Here is a 19,015-nt window from a genome sequence, read left to right on the forward strand (position 1 = left end):
TGTTCTCTAAAATGGTTGGTTCAGTTCAAAACTCCATCAGCAGTGCATTAATACAGCTATTTTCTCACATTACTTCCAGCATCTGTCATTTTCCTTTTCTGTCATCAGCTAATCAGATAGGTATGAGGTGCTATCTCAAAGTTGTTTTAATTTGCATTTCTCAAATGAATAGTGACTTAGAGAATTTTTTTCAAACCAAGAAGCAATAGATGGAACAAATCATGGAACAATTAATTGGTTTATGATTAGAAGAGAGTATGGCAAGACTATTTATTGGTATCTTATTTTATTTAACTTATATGCAGAGTACATTATGTAAAATGCCAGGCTAATTGAATCAAAAGCTGGAATTAAGATTGCTGAAAGAAATAACAATAATCCCAGATCTGCAGATGATACTATTCTGATGGCAGAAAGTGAAGAATAATAAGAAGCCTTTTGCTGAAGGTGAAAGAGGATTGTCAGAGCTGGCTTGAAGCTCAACATCATAAAACTAAGATCTTGGTAACTGGTTCTATCACTTCTGGAAAATATAGGAAGAAGAATTAGTGTCAGATTTTATATTCTTGGGCCCAAAGATCATTGCTGACAGTGCCTGCAGCCATGTAATTAAGACACTTGTTCCTTAGAAGAAAGCTATAGCAAATCTGGACAGCACACTAAAATGTAGTGACATCATCTTGTGAGAGCTGGACTACAGGAAAGTTGAGCACTGCAGAATCAACACTTTCAAATTGTAGTGCTGGAGCAGACTTTTGAGAATCTCTTGGACAGCAAGGAGATCACATCAGTCAATACTTTAAAAAATTAAATTAGACACTACTGAAAGGTTACAAACTGAAACTGAAACTTTACTGCTTCAGCCACATAATGAGAAGACAGGACTTTTTTTCCCCTTTTTAAAAGCTTTTCATAAAGCATGTGCATGTGTAATTTTTTCAACATTGACCCTTGCATTACCTTTTGTCCAAATTTTCCCCTCCTTACCCCCACTCTCTCCCATACCTGGCAGGTTGTTAAATATGTTGAAATACATGTGAGATCCAATATATGTATACATATTTATACAGTTATCTTGTTGCACAGCAAAAATCAGATCAAGAAGGAAGAAAAAGAAAAACTGAGAAAGAAAACAAAATGCAAGCAAATAACAGAGAGAGTGAGAATGCTATGTTGTGGTCCATACTCTGTTCCCACAGTCCTCTCTTTTGGTATAGATGGCTTTCTTTATCACTGTACAATTGGAACTGGTTTGTATCATCTCATTGTTGAAGAGAACCACATCTATTAGAATTGATTATTGTATAGTATTGTTGATGCTGGGTGCAGCTCTTTTTGTAGTGGCAAAAAACTGGAAACTGAATGGATGCTCATCAACAGGAAAATGGCTGAATAAATTATGGCATATGAATGGTATGGAATATTATTGTTCTATAAGAAACAACCAGCAGGATGATTTCAGAGAGGCATTTGAAAAAATAGGGATTGAAGGAGTCCTATCAAATTCCCTTTATGACACAGACATGGTACTGATACCTAAACCAGGTAGAAAGAAAACTATAGACCAATTTCCTTAATGAATATTGATGCTAAAATCTTAAATAAGATATTAGCAAAAAGACTTCAGAAAATCATCCCCAGGATAATACACTATGACCAAGTGGGATTTATACCAGGAATGCAGGGCTGGTTTAATATTAGGAAAACTATTAGTATAATTGACCATATTAATAATCAAATTAATAAAAACCATATGATCATCTCAATAGATGAAGAAAAAGCATTTCATAAAATCCAACATCCCTTCCTACTAAAAACGCTTGAGAGTATAGGAATAAATGGACTATTCCTTAAAATAATAATGAGCATATATTTAAAACAGTCAGTAAACATCATATGCAATGGCGATAAACTAGAACCTTTCCCTATAAGATCAGGAGTGAAACAAGGTTGCCCACTATCACCATTACTATTCAATATAGTACTAGAAACGCTAGCCTCGGCAATAAGAGCCGAGAAAGAGATTCAAGGAATTAGAGTAGGAAATGAGGAAATCAAACTATCACTCTTTGCAGATGACATGATGGTATATTTAGAAAACCCCAAAGACTCTGCTAAAAAGCTATTAGAAATAATTCAGGATTTTAGTAAAGTTGCAGGATACAGAATAAATCCACATAAATCCTCAGTATTTTTATACATTACCAACACAATCTAACAGCAAGAGATACAAAGAGAAATTCCATTCAAAATAATGGTTGATAGTATAAAATATTTGGGAATATATCTACTAAAGGAAAATCAGGAATTATAGGAGCAAAATTACAAAACACTTGCCACAAAAATAAAGTCAGATTTAAATAATTGGAAAGACCTTCAGGGGTCTTGGATAGGCCGAGTGAATATAATAAAGATCAGACTCCCAAGAAACTGTTTTAATGACCTAGAAAAAATAACAACAGAATTCATATGGAACAACAAAAGGTCGAGAATTTCAAGGGAAGTAATGAAAAAAAAAATTTAAATGAAGGTGGTCTAGCTGTACCTGATCTAGAACTGTATTATAAAGCAACAGTCACCAAAACCATTTGGTATTGGCTAAGAAATAGACTAGTTGATCAGTGGCATAGGTTAGGTTCACAGGGCAAGATGGTGAATAAAAATAGCAATCTAGTGTTTGACAAACCCAAAGATCCCAACTTTTGGGATAAGAATTAATTATTTGACAAAAACTGCTGGGAAAACTGGAAATTAGTATGGCAGAAACTAGGCATGGACCCACATTTAACACCACATACTAAGATAAGATCAAAATGGGTCCAAGATTTAGGCATAAAGAACAAAATCATAAATAAATTGGAGGAACATGGGATGGTTTACCTCTCAGACTTGTGGAGGAGGAAGGAGTTTGTGTCCAAGGGAGAACTAGAGACCATTATTGATCACAAAATAGAAAATTTTGATTACACCAAATTAAAAAGTTTCTGCACAAACAAAACTAATGCAAACAAGATTAGAAGGGAAGTAACAAATTGGGAAAACATTTTTACAGTTAAAGGTTCTGATAAAGGCCTCATCTCCAAAATATACAGAGAATTGACTTTAATTTATAAGAAATCACGCCATTCTCCAATTGATAAAAGGTCAAAGGATATGAACAGACAATTTTCAGATGATGAAATTAAAACTATTTCCACTCATATGAAAGAGTGTTCCAAATCATTATTGATCAGAGAAATGCAAATTAAGACAACTCTGAGATATCATTACATACCTGTCAGATTGGCTAAGATGACAGGAACAAATAACGATGAATGTTGTAGGGGCTGTGGGAAAACTGGGACACTGATGCATTGTTGGTGGAGTTGTGAAAGAATCCAACCATTCTGGAGAGCAATCTGGAATTAATGCCCAAAAAGTTATCAAAATGTGCATACCCTTTGACCCAGCCATACTACTACTGGGCTTATATCCCAAGGAAATACTAAAGAAGGGAAAGGGACCTGTATGTGTCAAAATGTTTGTGGCAGCCCTTTTTGTAGTGGCTAGAAACTGGAAAATGAATGGATGTCCATCAATTGGAGAATGGTTGGGTAAATTATGGTATATGGATGTTATGGAATATTATTGTTCTGTAAGAAATGACCTGTAACAGGATGAATACAGAGAGGCTTGGAGAGACTTACATCAACTGATGCTGAGTGAAACGAGTAGAACTAGGGAAACATTATACTCTTCAACAATGATACTGTATGAGGATGTATTCTGATGGAAGTGGATATCTTCAATTTAGAGAAGAGCTAATCCAAATCCAATTGATCAATGATGGATACAATAAGCTACATCCAGAAAAGGAACACTGGGAAATGAGTGTGAACTGTGAGCATTGTTTTTTTTTTTTGTTTTGTTTTGTTTTGTTTTGTTTCTCTTCTCAGATTATTTTTACCTTCCGAATACAATCATTCCTTTGCAACAACAACAACAAAATTCGGTTCTGCACATATATATTGTACTTAGGATATACTATAAGATATTTTATATGTATCAGAATGCCAGCCATCTAGGGGAGGGGGTGGAGGGAAGGAGGGGAAAAACTCGGAACAGAAGGGAGTACAAGGGATAATGCTGTAAAAAAAAAAAAAAAAAATTTACCTATGCATATGTACTGTCAAAATGTTATAATTATAAAAATTAATAAAAAATTTTTTAAATCAATAATCAAACCAAATTCCCCTAGTGACCATATTAAAAATATATATATTTCTTATCTACAATGAGTCTGTGTCTTCTCTGTAGGTTTGTAGTATCTTTCATTATGAGTTCACTAGAATCATAGTAATTATGCTGATCATTTCTAAATCTTTTAAAGTTGTCTACTTTTCAGTATTGTTGTTATTTATATCTATTATTTTCCTAATTCTTCTTACTTTACATCAATTCATGTAAATTTTTCCCGGTTTCTCTGAAACCATCCTCTTAGTCATTTCTTATAGCACTGTTATATGCCATCAAATTCATACTATAATTTGTTCAACTATTCATTCCTCAAATGATAGGCACCCCTTAAGTTTCTATTTATTTACCACTCCAAAAAGAGATTAAAAGATCTTTGTTTATCTTTAAATCCTTTGTTGAAGGTTTGTTTTGCTAAGGGTTAATTCCTTAAATATTACCCCAAGTCCCTTCTTTCTTTTTCTACTTTTTCCCTGTTGAATGAATTGTATTTTTATACCAAATTTTGCATATGTACATGTGAGTTTTCTGCCATCCTTTCACTAGTTCAGATGAGAGTGATATTCAAGTAACATTTGTTTTCTCTCCCCTTTTTTTTTTCCTGTAGACTTTTACTTGTGTGCTCTGATTACAAAATCATTATTCCCATCCTTCCTTTCCGTTTTCAACCTTCCCTACTGTATTCCTCTTTTTCCCCCTTTCCGTTATTCTAAATTGTGTGTGATCTCAATTGTAGCTCTTTGGTACTTGAATTTTTTTCTGGTTGCCCATAGTATTATTTTCTTTGACCTGGAAATCCTGTTTTGGCTGTAGTATTTGCAGAGAAACTTAATTTTTGAGTTTCTTTCAGGACATAATAGTAGATTTTTTTCTATTTCCACTTTGCCCTTTGGATTTCTTTAAATCTGATGTTTAGGCTTGTTTTGGTTTTTATTCTTTGGAGGGGTTTGGTCTTGACTTTTGTGTATTTCATTAATTCTTAAATGATTTCTCTTTGATTTTTTTTCCTAAGTCAATTATTTTTGCTATGAGATATCTTATGTTTTCTTTTGGTTTTTAAATCTTTCAGCTTTATTTTAATTTTTTTGTCTAATAGAATCATTTTTTACTTTATTTCAACTTTTTATGTGGAAGCCTGTCTTGTTTTCTTTTATGAGTTGCTGTGGCCAAAGATTTCATTACTTAATGATAGCGTATATTGGGCCCTTACTTACTTAGTTAGACTTGTCCTTGGATTAGGTGTAGCCTTGTGATGAAAGTCTTTTCTGCTTCTATCAAAAGTTTGCACTCTTATAATCTGGAAGGCCAGGTCATCTTCACATCTTCATGAGGTACTAAAATAGTTCTTTTACTGTGGAATCTCTGAAGGTAACTGACATTAAATTACCAAATATTATTAATTCTATAGTATTTTATAGCATAGAAAATTGAATTATCCAGTGTACCTAGGTAAAATTTTGAGCTGCTCTAGTGGATTGAATAGTATATAATATGGATAATTCATACTTAGTTTTATGAAAACAAATTTTATAATCGCTCTAGGTAATCAATAAATATTCATTAAAGTTCATTAAAATATTCATTACATTAGTTGGTAAACATTATTTTGGGAATAATGAGCCACCTGAAAAAGACACAAGACAGTCCCTTCCTCAAAGGAACTCTTGATTTAATGGATTATATTATCCAATCAGAGGACTTTTCATTAAAGTTTTTTACTATAGTAATTTTCCATTGTCAGCATGTACATTTAGCAATAAATATATAGAAGAAACATCTGGAAATCTTTCCATTTGCAGCTGGAGACTATACTATGAAATATGTTATCAAAATGAAAATAGTTATTCTGACTCGACAGTAGCAAAGTAAACAAACTTTGTTTTGGGTAAAAATTGGTTCTGTTGCTTTTCAGAGATTAATTTTTTTATTTTATATATTACAAATCATAGAACAATATTTTCATTGTTTCTATTCTTTTTTTAAAAAGTTTTTTATTTTCAAAATATATGGAAAGATAGTTTTCAACATTCAGCTTTGCAAAACCTTGTATTCCAAATTTTTTCTCCTTCCCTTACACCTACGCTCTCCTCTAGACAGCAAGTAATTCAATATATGTTAAACATGTGTAATTTTATATATTTTTTCACAATTATGCTATACAGTTTCTATTCTTTTATAGTATGTGTATACTTTTTTCTTTTAAAAATTTTTATTGTTTTTTACATTTGTATAGGTCTAGTCTTTCCATTTTTAGGTAGGCAATGTTAGAAGAACATAAGTTTTTTTTTATAACTTTGATGTAACATAACTTTTACCTAAAAATTATTGAACCAGTAGTTGTTGTTTTCATAAGCAGGAGCTATTTAAATTTGACTAAGTGATATAATGTTCCCACAGTTCAAAGATATTAAATTACTGTTTAACTGATTATAATGACTGTGTTTAGGTATAAAATAATACACATAGGTATTCCAGAAATCAAATTTGTTGATTTGGCTTGACTAGACTAAAATTTTAATTTGTTATCTTATCAATGTATTCCCTCCATTGCTGCAGATAGCAACACTTCCATGCCTTCTCAATTTGTGTGATGCTTTTCTGTATTCTTTCTTAAATTTTCTTAGTTGTTGAGAATTTTTTTTAAGATCTTTTAAAATTTTCAAGATTTATGCTTGCTATTACATAGTTACTGTGATTTATGAGCAAGCAATCATACTTTTTTAATTCAGCTTTTCCGAAAATTAAACTAGGTTATGGATGCGAGAATATGATTTTTTAAGACTTTAAAAGAAACATGAACTCCTTATATTAGAATTGAAAGTGACCTTAGTCCAGTGTTCTCATTTTATAAGTTAGTAAAGTGAATCCTAGAGAAGGTAGCCCCATACCTATAATCTTTTGATTCTTATTTGAATTCTCATTACAATATGCAACTTTAACTCTGTGACAGCAATAGATATTTAGGAATATAATGTGCAGAACATTGTGCTGAGTGTCTGGATAGATAGAAAGTTTAGCAAATGCAAGTTTCCAGCCCATATCCAGCTTACATCTTGGGGGTGTGGGGGAGCTGCTAAGATGCAAGAACAATTTATGCTCCATATATTAGTGAACTAGAAAAGTGCACAATATCATTTTAGGTACAAGGTTGTCACTTAAAGAATCATGGAAAATTTCCTAGAGAAAGCAAAATTTGAATTACTACAACATTGTAGTAATTCAGCAGTCTGGTAGGGGAAGAATTCTTTTCCTGTATAGGAAAACAGCTTCTTAAGAGTGTGAACATTTTAGGGCATGTTTGGTTGATAAAGACTGTTATCCAGTTCAGTTGAAATATATACTCATGGAAAGAAGTAATATTAGATAAAGCTGCAAAGATAAGATTGTAGAGAAGGTCCATGTGCAATTCTTCATACATATTTCCACAATTAATATGCTGCGTGAGAAAAAAACAGATCAAAAAGGGGGAAAAAAGGCTCTTGATTTTTATACTGTTAACTATTCATAACCTGATTTTGAAGATTTTTTTTTGTCAAAGATAAAAGTTCAAATAGTGCAAAATGATTTATAGATTTGCAATTTGTTTAAAAACATTTAGCATAACTTAACTTCTCATATGTGCCTCTAGATTCATTGGATCTTAGAAAATTACTATGTTAGAATAAACTGGTTTCATCAATTTAGGTAAAATCTTATTTCAGGAGAGAGTTTTATGTTTGCTTTCAATATCTTCAATTTAAAGTCCTTTCCCCAGCTTAATTCTCAATTTATGAGACTTAGTTACATAATTGAAGAGGGTTTTTTGTTTTTGTTTTTGATACTAGGCTGGGTTTCCATTCTGGCTGAAGCAGCAAAATCCCCCCAGGTCATTCAGTCTTCATATGCTGCCAGAACTCTGGCTAACTTGGACAGGGAAACTGTACAAGAAAAGTACCAGGATGGAGTGTATGTGCTATATCCCCAGTATCGCACTAGGTAAGAAAGCAGAATGGAATAGAATGACTTCTTTTTCTTGGAGCATGTAAAATATGTAGAACTTGAGAGTTTAATCTTCCTTTCATAAATTAAATAAGTATAGAAAAAAAAAACCTGATTCAATAGGAGTTTTTAAAAAAATACTTGTTTTATCTCCCTACTCAAGAACCTTTAGTAGGCTTACTATTTCCTACTATATGAAGGCCATACTCTGCCTTTTTCTAGATTCATAATCTTACCCTACTCTGCAATTCTAACTGTATTTCTCATTTCTCTTCCATGTGCACAGTTTATTACAGTCATGTCTGCCTTCTCACTGTTATGCATACATTCTACATTCATTCTTTATTTGCTTGTTTTGTCCTCTTGTCCCTTTCTCTTTCTTTTTTTGTATGTAAGACATTCTACTCATTCTTCAAAACTTGAAGTCAATTCCAATATCCGTGAATTCATATGTATCTACTTTAGCTTAAATTGGTCTCTATTCTTAGTCTCTCATCAGTTCCTTATAATTTTGAATTTAATTTTGTTATAATCTCATGTACTATTATTTAACTTAATAAAGCTAAAGTTTATTAGCTTTTCCCTTATGAGGATTATGCTACCCTTGGGATCAGGGTCTTATATTTAATTGCTTCCTCTATAGTGCTGTTTGCATAAATGCTTATCATTTGATTGATTGACATAGTTTATTAAATAAAATTCTTCTGAGTAACTACTATGACAATGGTTGGCTTAATGGTTTGAAGAGAGTGATTAAAAGCCAATATTTATATTGATGCTTTTTTTCTGACTTCATTAGAGAATACGATGATTAGGTTGAGACAATTTTATAGATAACTGAAGTTCCCCTCCCATTGTTGAAATGTTTTCCTTCTAACTATTTTTGATAGAAACATTTTTATTTTAAGATATTTTTTAAATCCTTCACAAAGCAGCTTGATGGCACAGTAGATAGACTGCTAGGCTTGGAGTCAGAAAGACCCAAGTTCAATCTGACCTCAAACACTTAGTAGCTGTTTGAGTTACTTAACCCTGTTTGTCTCAGTTTTTTCATCTGCCAAATGAAATGGAGAAGGAAATAGCAAAGAACTTCAGTATATTTGTCAAGAAAACCCTAAATGACTTAAAGAGAGTCAGATACATAACTGAAACAATTGAATAACAAGTCCTTGACTTGGTAAACAAGAATAGATAAAATATAATTGAATTACTTCTAATAAATTATGAATATCAGTTACCATTCTTACTGGGAAATACAATGATGCCCTACAAGTGGTCAAGGCAAATATGAGGCAGTGTGCTTCTATAACAGGGGAATTTTGGGTGTCCATATTGTTTAATTGGTGTTTTCCTGTATTTTCCTAAACTGTTGCTAATCTTAGAGTATATGGCAACCTCTTTATTCTCTGCTACTTTTGTTTTATTTTCTATTGTAGCCTAAGAAATACAGAAAGGATAGTCAAAATTTACTAAAGAAGTAATAAAAATTTTATAAAGAATATAAAGTTGGCTCTGGTGGTTGTACTCTTACAAACTCAAGAGAATAGTCTTCTAACAGCTATTTTCTTATTGCTTCAAGGCACTATTTTCTGTCTTCATGACTATTTGAGATTATTGATGTTGATAGAAATCTGACCACTAGATTGCTATATATTCATCCATTCAGAATGGATCCAAGAGATCAGGACCTGGAGAAAATTGTGATAATGTAAAAGAAATTCAGCGCTGACAATTTGAGAGCATTATATGTATTATCTTTTTTATGATCATCATCATCAAATGTACCTTTGCTATGGCAGTGAGTGTAGAAAGGGCCATTGAGATTTTATAAATTGATTAAATTGGCAGCAGGTTTATGATTTTTGATTTTTCTTTTGTTTTAATCAGTGGTTTTTAAATAAGTATGTGTATCCAGGGAACAATTCATATTGCTTTTTAGTAAGAAATCTTAACTATCATTCTAATTGCACTTTGTAAAAAAAAAAAGTAATTTAACAATGTTTCATCCATATAAACTTTGCCACTAAACTATCAGTCACAATTCTTTCTCTCAGGGATTTTGTAGAAATTAATTTGTTTTAAATCTTCCTTTATTTCCTATATAGATTAATTTCTGCCCTGCATCAGTGTCAATTTGCAAGACTTTTACTCCCCTTCACATATAAAGATTATGGAATGACAATATTTTCTTATTCTATTTTTTCATATTCCATTATTGATTCTTTGAAATATATAACTCATAAGTTAGGATATGAGAGTAACCTAGTTGTTAGCTGTCACCCCATATTTTTTTTTATCATTTTTCATTCGGTTGATCTTTAATGATCAGGTATGTATCTTAGTTATTACTCAGTTTTTGGTGTTTATTCTGTATATATCCTAGGTCAAAGAGGCTAACCTTCCCGATTAAAATAAATAAATAAATATATAAATATAAATGTGTATATGTCAATACACATACATAACATCTACATATTTAACATATACATATACGAAATATATATGTATATATGTTCCCATGAAATATGTGTTACAAATGCTGGGACAGCACCGGGAAAAGAAAGGACATTAGAAGTTCTCATTGGTGCAATAATGTACATATTCTGCTTCTTTTTAAACTTTTTCTCTTATTAGTCAGCCCATTAAAGCAGATGTCCTTTTTATTCATGGCCTTATGGGAGCAGCCTTCAAAACTTGGCGTCAACAGGACTGTGATAACCTTGAAATTGAAAAGGCCTTAGATGAAGAATGTTATACGCAGTGTTGGCCCAAGGTAAGGAAAACATACTAGTTCTTGGGAGGTCATTGTGTCCAGGGAACACTGCAGAGAGACTCTGATAGCTAGTAAATTGTGGTATGGTCAAAAGAATATGGCATTTCTACCGAGTCTTCTTTTCTTTTCCTTGGTGATATCATCAATATTCCCGTATTGAATCATCATATTGGGATTAGTCCCCAAATCTATATTATATATTAAACTCAGATCTCTCTCTTGAACTTAAGTTCTTACTATCCTGTAGATATTGAAAACTTTTCAACATAGTCAAAGCAGAAATTATATTTTCTCCCAAAACTGATTTTTTTCCTTCAGACTTACTTATTTCCTTGTTATAAACTTTGGTTTGCAAGTTTAGTCAATCTTGACTCCTATCTTTTTTTTTCCTTCCCCCTTTTTACCTAATCTTTTGGCAGTTTTACCTTCATAATGTCTTATGGTCTGTTCCCTTCTCTCCAGTTTCACGATCTATTTTAGTTCCTCATCATTGCAATTATTTTTTAATTTGTCTCTCTGCCTTTAGTCCTTTTCCCTTCTAATCCAGTTCCCAAACAGTTGTCTGATATAACTAAAGTATAAGTCAGATTATATCATGCCACTGCAAAACCAAAACAAACTTTCAGTTCCACATCAGCTTTGGATGAAAAAAATCCCTTAAGCTGACATCTTTAATCATATTCTGATTCTTGCCTCTATTTTTAATCTCATTTCCCTTTATTTACTCTATATTTCAGTCAAGCAGACTTGCTGTTTCTTGTATATGACATTCTTTTTTCATGCCTTTACAAAGATGCTTCCATATGCTTGTATTCTCACTTTTGCCTTATTAAATCCTTAGCTTTCTTCAAAAAACAATTCAGGTATCACCTTTTACAAGAAACCTTCCCCAATACCCCAACCTTACCTTGTTACTGTTTTCTCCTTCTTGAAATAGTTTGATATATATTTTATATAAGTTTCTCAGAGGCAGGAAATTGTATCTCTAGTATCTTTCACTTATTAGACACTTCATGATTGAAATGAAATAGTAAAAGACTCTAAATGTTTTTCATCAGCAACTGTGTATCCTAATTGTCATCTTTGTGCCATTAACATCAGTTAACCTACTTAGTAACACATATTGTGTAATGTCTTGCATGAGTTAGGATACTGTTAAGAGTCTGAGAAAAGTAAAAAAGGGAGAAAAATTAGCCCTTTTACATACGTAGACCATAATATAATATAAGTGAAAACTATTTTATTTAATAATATAATTAGAACACAGTAATCATTAGTATTTACTGGATTAGAATGTTGCAACTATTTAGTATCACAATATTAAATTTCTATGAATTTGAAATAGAAATTTCTGTAGTATCTACAATCAAGAGAACTGTTACTTCAATATTAATAAGGTTATTTTTACATAGTAGTAGTAGTAGTGTTTGTATTTTTTCAGGGTACTAAGGCATAGACATATTTTAACAAGACCAAGATCATATCATTCCAGAACTGAATCTATAAATGTTATCTTGGTCTCCTAGTACCTAACTTTAGTGTCTAGGTCTTTTTTATAGAATCACATTCATCCATTTAAATTCAGCATGTTTATCACAAAAGAAGTAGTTATTTGAAATTCTTTTTAAGATGGCAGCATGGAATGGTGTAGAGAAGCCTGTCTCTCTGAGATATCTTCTGGCAATGCTCTAAAAAAGGTAGCAATTAAGAAATGATGAAGAAACCAAAAAGGAAAAATTAGTAAGCTTATGTATTCAGTTCAGGATGTCACAAAAAGATAGCCAAAAGCCACAGCACAAGAAAAGAATTGTCACCAGGAAAGCCAGAACAAACTCAGTTGATTAAGCTGTACAACTGCAGCAGAAATTTGACAAGCAGTGATCCTCACCCTTAATGGAGGATAGAAGACCACAGCAACATCCCCATAGGGGAAGCCTCAAGAGCAACATGGGCTCTCTGAGCCCATTTGTATCAGGGGAGATGAAAACCAGTGGCAGGAAAATTGAGGTAGAACAAAATAAGGTCTGACAAACTCATCTAGACTTAATAGAGGGGATAGAGCTGATCTTGGAACAGAGTCTCAAATCGCAAACTTCAGCTAGAGATAAGAGCAAACAGAAGACGACTCTGGATATCATGAAGAGATATTGTGACTCATGAGCTGTCAGTAGGAAATCCCTAAAGAAGAGAGTAGCTCCACAAGTCATAAGTATCAGGAAACATAAATGGTATGGCCACATGAATACCTAGAAGAAGAAGAAAGTTTGAAATAAGAAGAAAACAATTAAGGAAACAGATTAGAATAGTTCTTTGGGGGTTCGGAAAGTTGGGGTTAAGTGACTTGTCTGGGGTCACACACCTAGTAAGTGCTGTGTCTGAAGCAAGATTTAAACTTGGATCATCCTCTCCAGGGCCAGTATCCTATCCATTTCGCTAAGTGCCCTTAAAATAGCTTTTCTAAGTAGAGATATGAACAAGACTGTCATTGGCCTGTCTCCAAAATGGAGGCCCGGAAAGGAACTCACCAGTACAGGAAATGGGCTGACAGTAGAGGAATGCCTCAGGATGATAGGCATCTATCTGATTATGGTTTTGTTTTTTAAATAGGATAATTGTTAAATAGAAATTTCTGTAGTATCTACAATCAAGAGAACTGTTACTTCAATATTAATAAGGTTCTTTTTACATAGTAGTAGTAGTAGTGTTTGTATTTTTTCAGGGTACTAAGGCATAGACATATTTTAACAAGACCAAGATCATATCATTCCAGAACTGAATCTATAAATGTTATCTTGGTCTCCTAGTACCTAACTTTAGTGTCTAGGTCTTTTTTATAGAATCACATTAGAATTATAAAAGATTCAACAACAAACAAATATAGTAGCGTATTTTGGCTTTACCAAAGACTCTTTATGTTCTGAGGTAAGGACTTATTGTTTGGAAGTAACTGTTGAGAACACTGGAAAATAGTTTGACAGAAATTAGAGTTTGGATCAGGATCTCATATTCTACACAATAATCTCAAAATAAAAGATAAAAGACTTAGATATGGAATCATATCATAATTTGAGTAAAATAGGAAATATCTTTCACAAGTCAGTTAAGAGTCAATAAGCACTTATTAAATACATTGTACTGGGTATTGTACTTAGTGCTAGGAATACAAAGAAAGACTCAAAGAGCTCACATTCTAATGTGAAAGACAGCTATGTGCATACAAAGTATATACAATATAAATGGGAAATAATCTCAGAGGCAGTGCACAATGGGTGAGGTGAATAGAGAATGAGAAAAGTTCTCTTGAAAAAGTTGAGAATTAATCTGTGTGCTCCCAAATTATATATATATTGCCATTCAAAGCTTCTTTAAACCCCATATGGATCTCTTAACTGAATATGGGGATCCTGAAATTATGATTATCAGTAAATGTTTGATTTGTATACATCTTATACACCTAACTACCCGGGGTTGCATAAAAATTTCTTGGGCAAAAAGGGGTCATGAATGGAAAAAGTTGAAGAAACCCTGATATCTAATAATATTGTTACTAGATGTTCCCCAAAGTTACAAAAGAAAGAGGGAAAGAATCCATAAGTAGAAAGTATTCATAGCAGTTAAAGCAAAGATATAGAAATTGAACAGGGTGCTAAATCAGTTGTGGGATACTTTTATAAATTATTGTATTGTGCATAATGAAATATTGTGTTGTAATAAATGATGAAAGTAACAGATTCAGAGAAACCTGAGATCACTTGTGTATTAGCAACACATAATAAATGAAGTGAACAGAACAATTTAGGTAATGACTACAGCATTGTTAAAAAAAACAATTTTAAAAGACATAAAAACACTGACCAATGCAATGATTAACCACAGTTTCAGAGGACCAAGGAAAAAGGATGCTTCCCAATTCTTACCTCTTGATAGAGAGATGAAGGATTATAGATACAGAATTAAACATATATTTTTAAATTTCATGAGTATATAAATGTTTTTAATTTCCACATAAACTTGTTAATGGTGGGGGTTGTTTTTATTTTGTTTTTGTTTTTCTTTAAATTGGGAGGAATGAGTTGTGGCACTGGTGAGAAAGAAAGAAAATTAAATAAAGAAGGATTAATAAAAAGTATTCAGAAGAGATTATAAAGAAGCTTGGAGGAAAACAAAAATAAGTGGAATATATTTTGGAAATAATGTGTTATATTCATTGTATATATTTTAAAAAACTGATCTGTATGAAATAAAATTCTTGGCTTTCACATACAGTATTTTTTGGTTTTTCTGTATAGAAATGTTCAAGTTTATTGGAGTTAAATTCCAAATAACAAAGTAGTTATCTTTTAAAAATTTAATGTGGAATCAGAAAATGGTGTCCTTTTTGAAGAAAAGTATTTAATTTAGTTTCTTCAATATGAATGGACTTTGTAAGTAAAAATATTAATAAAACTTTGGTTTGTTGACTAAAAAGTCAATAAACATTTATTAAACACTTCTATATGTAAGGCACTGTGTTAAACACGAGATAAAAAAGAAAATACGAAATAATAAATGAAAGGCATTAGAATTAAGAGAAATTGGGAATGCTTCTTCCAGAAGGTTAATATTTCAGCTAGGAACTTAAGGAAACTTGGGAAGCCAGGAGGTAGAGATGAGGAGGAAGAACATTCTGGTTATAAAGGATAGCTAGTGAAAATTCTGGAGCTGAGAGATAGAACTTTGAGGAACATTAAGGAAAGGTGATTATAATTTGGAGTGGAAATGGACTTTATGTCACATTTTCATCTCTGATCTGTTTTTTATACTTTAATTAGCTGCTAACATATAGCAAGAGGCCATAAGGCATGAATTTTTTATTTTTATTTTATTTTTTTAATTAAAGCTTTTTATTTTCAAAATATATTTCCTTCCCCCTCACACCTCCCTTGGACAGCAAGTAATCTAATATATGTTAAACGTGTAGTTCTTCTATACATATTTCCATAAATATCGTGCTACACACACACACACACAAAATCAAATCAAAAAGGGGAAAAATGAGAAAGAAAACAAAATGCAAGCAAACAACAAAAAGAGTGAAAATACTATGTTGTGGTCCACATTCAGTTTTTGCTGTCCTCTCTCTGGCTGCAGATGGTTTTCTTCATCACAAGACCATTGGAACTGGCCTCTAAATCATCTCATTGTTGATGAGAGCCATGTCCGTCAGAATTGATCATCATATAATCTTTCTGTTTAGTCTGAACTTGTATAGTGAAAATTCACATGCACTCTTTTTGCTTTATTTTATGTAGACATGGCTAGCAAAAGATTGTCCTGCTCTTCGAATTATTTCTGTGGAGTATGATACCAACCTTAGTGACTGGAGAACAAAGTGCCCTGTGGAAAGGTAATAGAAGAAAATTATGTAAACTGAAAAAGAAGAGTAAGGAAAATCAAGGTGTACTGACCTCCTTAATTGGGTGACTAAGTACTTAAGATAGGAGAATTTCTTCTTCAGAGGAAATCTTTTAACTTCATCTTCCTTTTATTAATGACTAGCTATAAGAAAATAGTAAAACTGCTTAAAGTTTAATATGTTCTAATGTTGAACTTTTGATAGAGATTTTTTTTTTTGTTTGATGCATTAGGATTTTGTTGTAACACAATCTCCTTTTTCTGTTAAATTTCTGTTAAAGTTAAATTAAATTAAAAGTGTAACATACAGTAGATCCTAGGTGCCCCATTTTGGAGGAATATTGACAAGTTAAAGTGCTTCCAGAGGAGAATGACTAGAATAGCAAGGATCAAAACCATATCAAATAAGGAACTTTAATATGTATAACCTGAGGAAGGATGATGTAGGGTATATATATAGTTGCCTTTAAATATTTGAAGGGTCTAAAAATGGAGCCAAGATGGCAGAGTACTAATTAGGAAGCAATACAGCTGAGCTCTGAGTTTCCACAAAACTCCCATTAGATCTAGAAAATACATCAGACCAAATCCTGATAGAGAAATTCAGAAAAAGGAACAGCAGGTCAGTTGTCCAGCTCAGCTAAATCTAGGGAGATAGAGAAGTCTGCAGATACTGGATTGGAGTTCATAGCATACAGTGTGTTGGAGGACCCTAGAATCTTAAAAGAAACAATAAGAAGTCCCAAACAGAAACAATTAGAAAGGGGAAGTAACAACTTGACACAAAAAGTACAAAATTTTGCCAAGTAGCAAACTCCCTGAAAATGAAAATGAACCAAATGGGAGCCAATGATTCTTATGAGCAGCAAAACATATTAAAACAAAAGATATAAAATGTAAGATATCACATAACAAAAGCAACTGACTTGGAAAATATCTGGGAGAAAGAATTTAATTATTGGACTATGTGAATGCCATGATGGAGTTAAAAAAAAAAAAAGATCTAAACTTCAAATATCAAGACATCTCCAAAGAAAACTACCTAGGTCTTTTTGAACCAGAAGGCAAAGTGACTCCACCATCCACCTCTCAAGAGAAACCCCAAAATGAAATTTCCATCATCAAAATACAAATTTTCCAGATCAAAGAAAAAAATATTGTAAGCTTTCACAAAGAAAGAGTTTTAAGTATTAAGTAGCTAGTTAGGATCATACATGTTTTAGCAGCCCTCTTTGTAAAGGTGCAAAAAATTATATTTCAGAAGGCAAAGCATATAAATTTATAGCAAAGAATAACATATTGAGTTGAGTGAGAACAACCTTGAGTATAATGCTAAAGGAGGAAAAATAGATTTTTAATAAACTAGAGAATCTCCAAGTATTCCTAATGAAAAGATCAGAGTTGTATAGAATCTTTGAAATTCAAATATAAGCATTAAGGCAAAAATCAAATAGTAAACCCAAATCAACATGGTTAAAGGGCTAAACAAAGATAAACTATTTACATTTTATTTTATTTTTTAAATAATAATTTTTTATTATCAAAATACATTGCAAAGATAATTTTCAACATTCACCCTTGCAAAACCTTGTGTTCCAATTTTTTCTCCCTTCCTTCTCCCACTCCCTCCCTAAAAAGTAAGCAGTCCAATATATGTTTAAACATTTGTGCTACATAAGAAATATCAAATCAAAAGGGAAAAAATTGGGAAACAAAAAAAGCATCTGCTTAAATTTTAATGTGAGGAGGAATACTTATGTTCCCCCTGAATCCTATTAACATGAAAGATCATAGAGGAAGCATAATTAGACAAATCCTAAACAGAAGGAGTAGTTCTGTCATTTCTTGATAATCTTAAGAAAAGAATTGTATAAGAGGAGAAGAGGAATACTATAAGGAGAGAAAGGGAAGGGAAGGTTAGGGAAATTATCTAATATATTCAGTGTGTGCCAAGTATATATATAGATTAAAAAGTGAAGGGAATGGGTGACTCTGGAATCTCATTCATTTGTACTGACCAAAGGAAGGAAAAATACACACATACAGTTGGGTACAGAAGTATATTTCACTCATTATGGAAATATGAGAGAAAAGGGGAAAGAGGGAATTTGTGATAAAGTTGATTAAGTGAATGATTAATCTTACGCAAAACAAACTTTGAGGGATAAAAATTTCTTTTTTAAGGTAGCAAATAATAGTAATCTGAGAAAGTGCTATAAATTGGGCAAATGAATGAATAAGTTATGGTATATAAATTTGATGGAATGCTATTGTTCTGTAAGAAGTGATAGAGAAGTTTTCAGAAAAACCTTGGGAAGACTTAATATGAACCAGTGCAGAATCAAATGAACAGGACTAGGGGAAAATTTATATGACAACAATGTGGTCATTAAACATAAGTAAAACATGATGTAAAGTTTTTATTTGAAATTTAAATGAAAAGCAAGAAAAGACAAAATAGAAAAAGAAAAAAAAATGTTATATGCCCAGCAGAACATTATGAAATGATGAAAGCATTTTAAATAGAAAGCTGATCCCATATGAGTGACTTCACTTAGGAAGTACCCTAATTTTGAGTTTGTTATTTTCATGTGAGATAAGAATACAATACAGATAAATACAGGGTAAGTTTAAAAA

At 32.1% G+C, this 19,015-nt stretch overlaps 1 protein-coding gene across 3 annotated transcripts in view; it reads left to right on the forward strand.

Annotated features, from left to right (window-relative positions):
• Positions 1–19,015, forward strand: part of SERAC1 (serine active site containing 1) — a 94,458-nt gene that overhangs the window by 50,530 nt on the left and 24,913 nt on the right. For all 3 annotated transcript variants that reach the window (XR_012489152.1, XM_074309433.1, XM_074309434.1), the window contains exons 11-13: positions 8,058–8,208; positions 10,846–10,984; positions 16,276–16,370. Coding sequence is in view for 2 of the 3 variants with exons in the window: in XM_074309433.1 (XP_074165534.1) it covers positions 8,058–8,208; positions 10,846–10,984; positions 16,276–16,370 (385 nt within the window). In the remaining variant the exon portion in view is untranslated. The remainder of the gene's footprint in view (positions 1–8,057; positions 8,209–10,845; positions 10,985–16,275; positions 16,371–19,015) is intronic.

Source organism: Sminthopsis crassicaudata, chromosome 4 (assembly GCF_048593235.1).
Source record: "Sminthopsis crassicaudata isolate SCR6 chromosome 4, ASM4859323v1, whole genome shotgun sequence".
NCBI classification, from domain to species: Eukaryota; Metazoa; Chordata; class Mammalia; order Dasyuromorphia; family Dasyuridae; genus Sminthopsis; species Sminthopsis crassicaudata.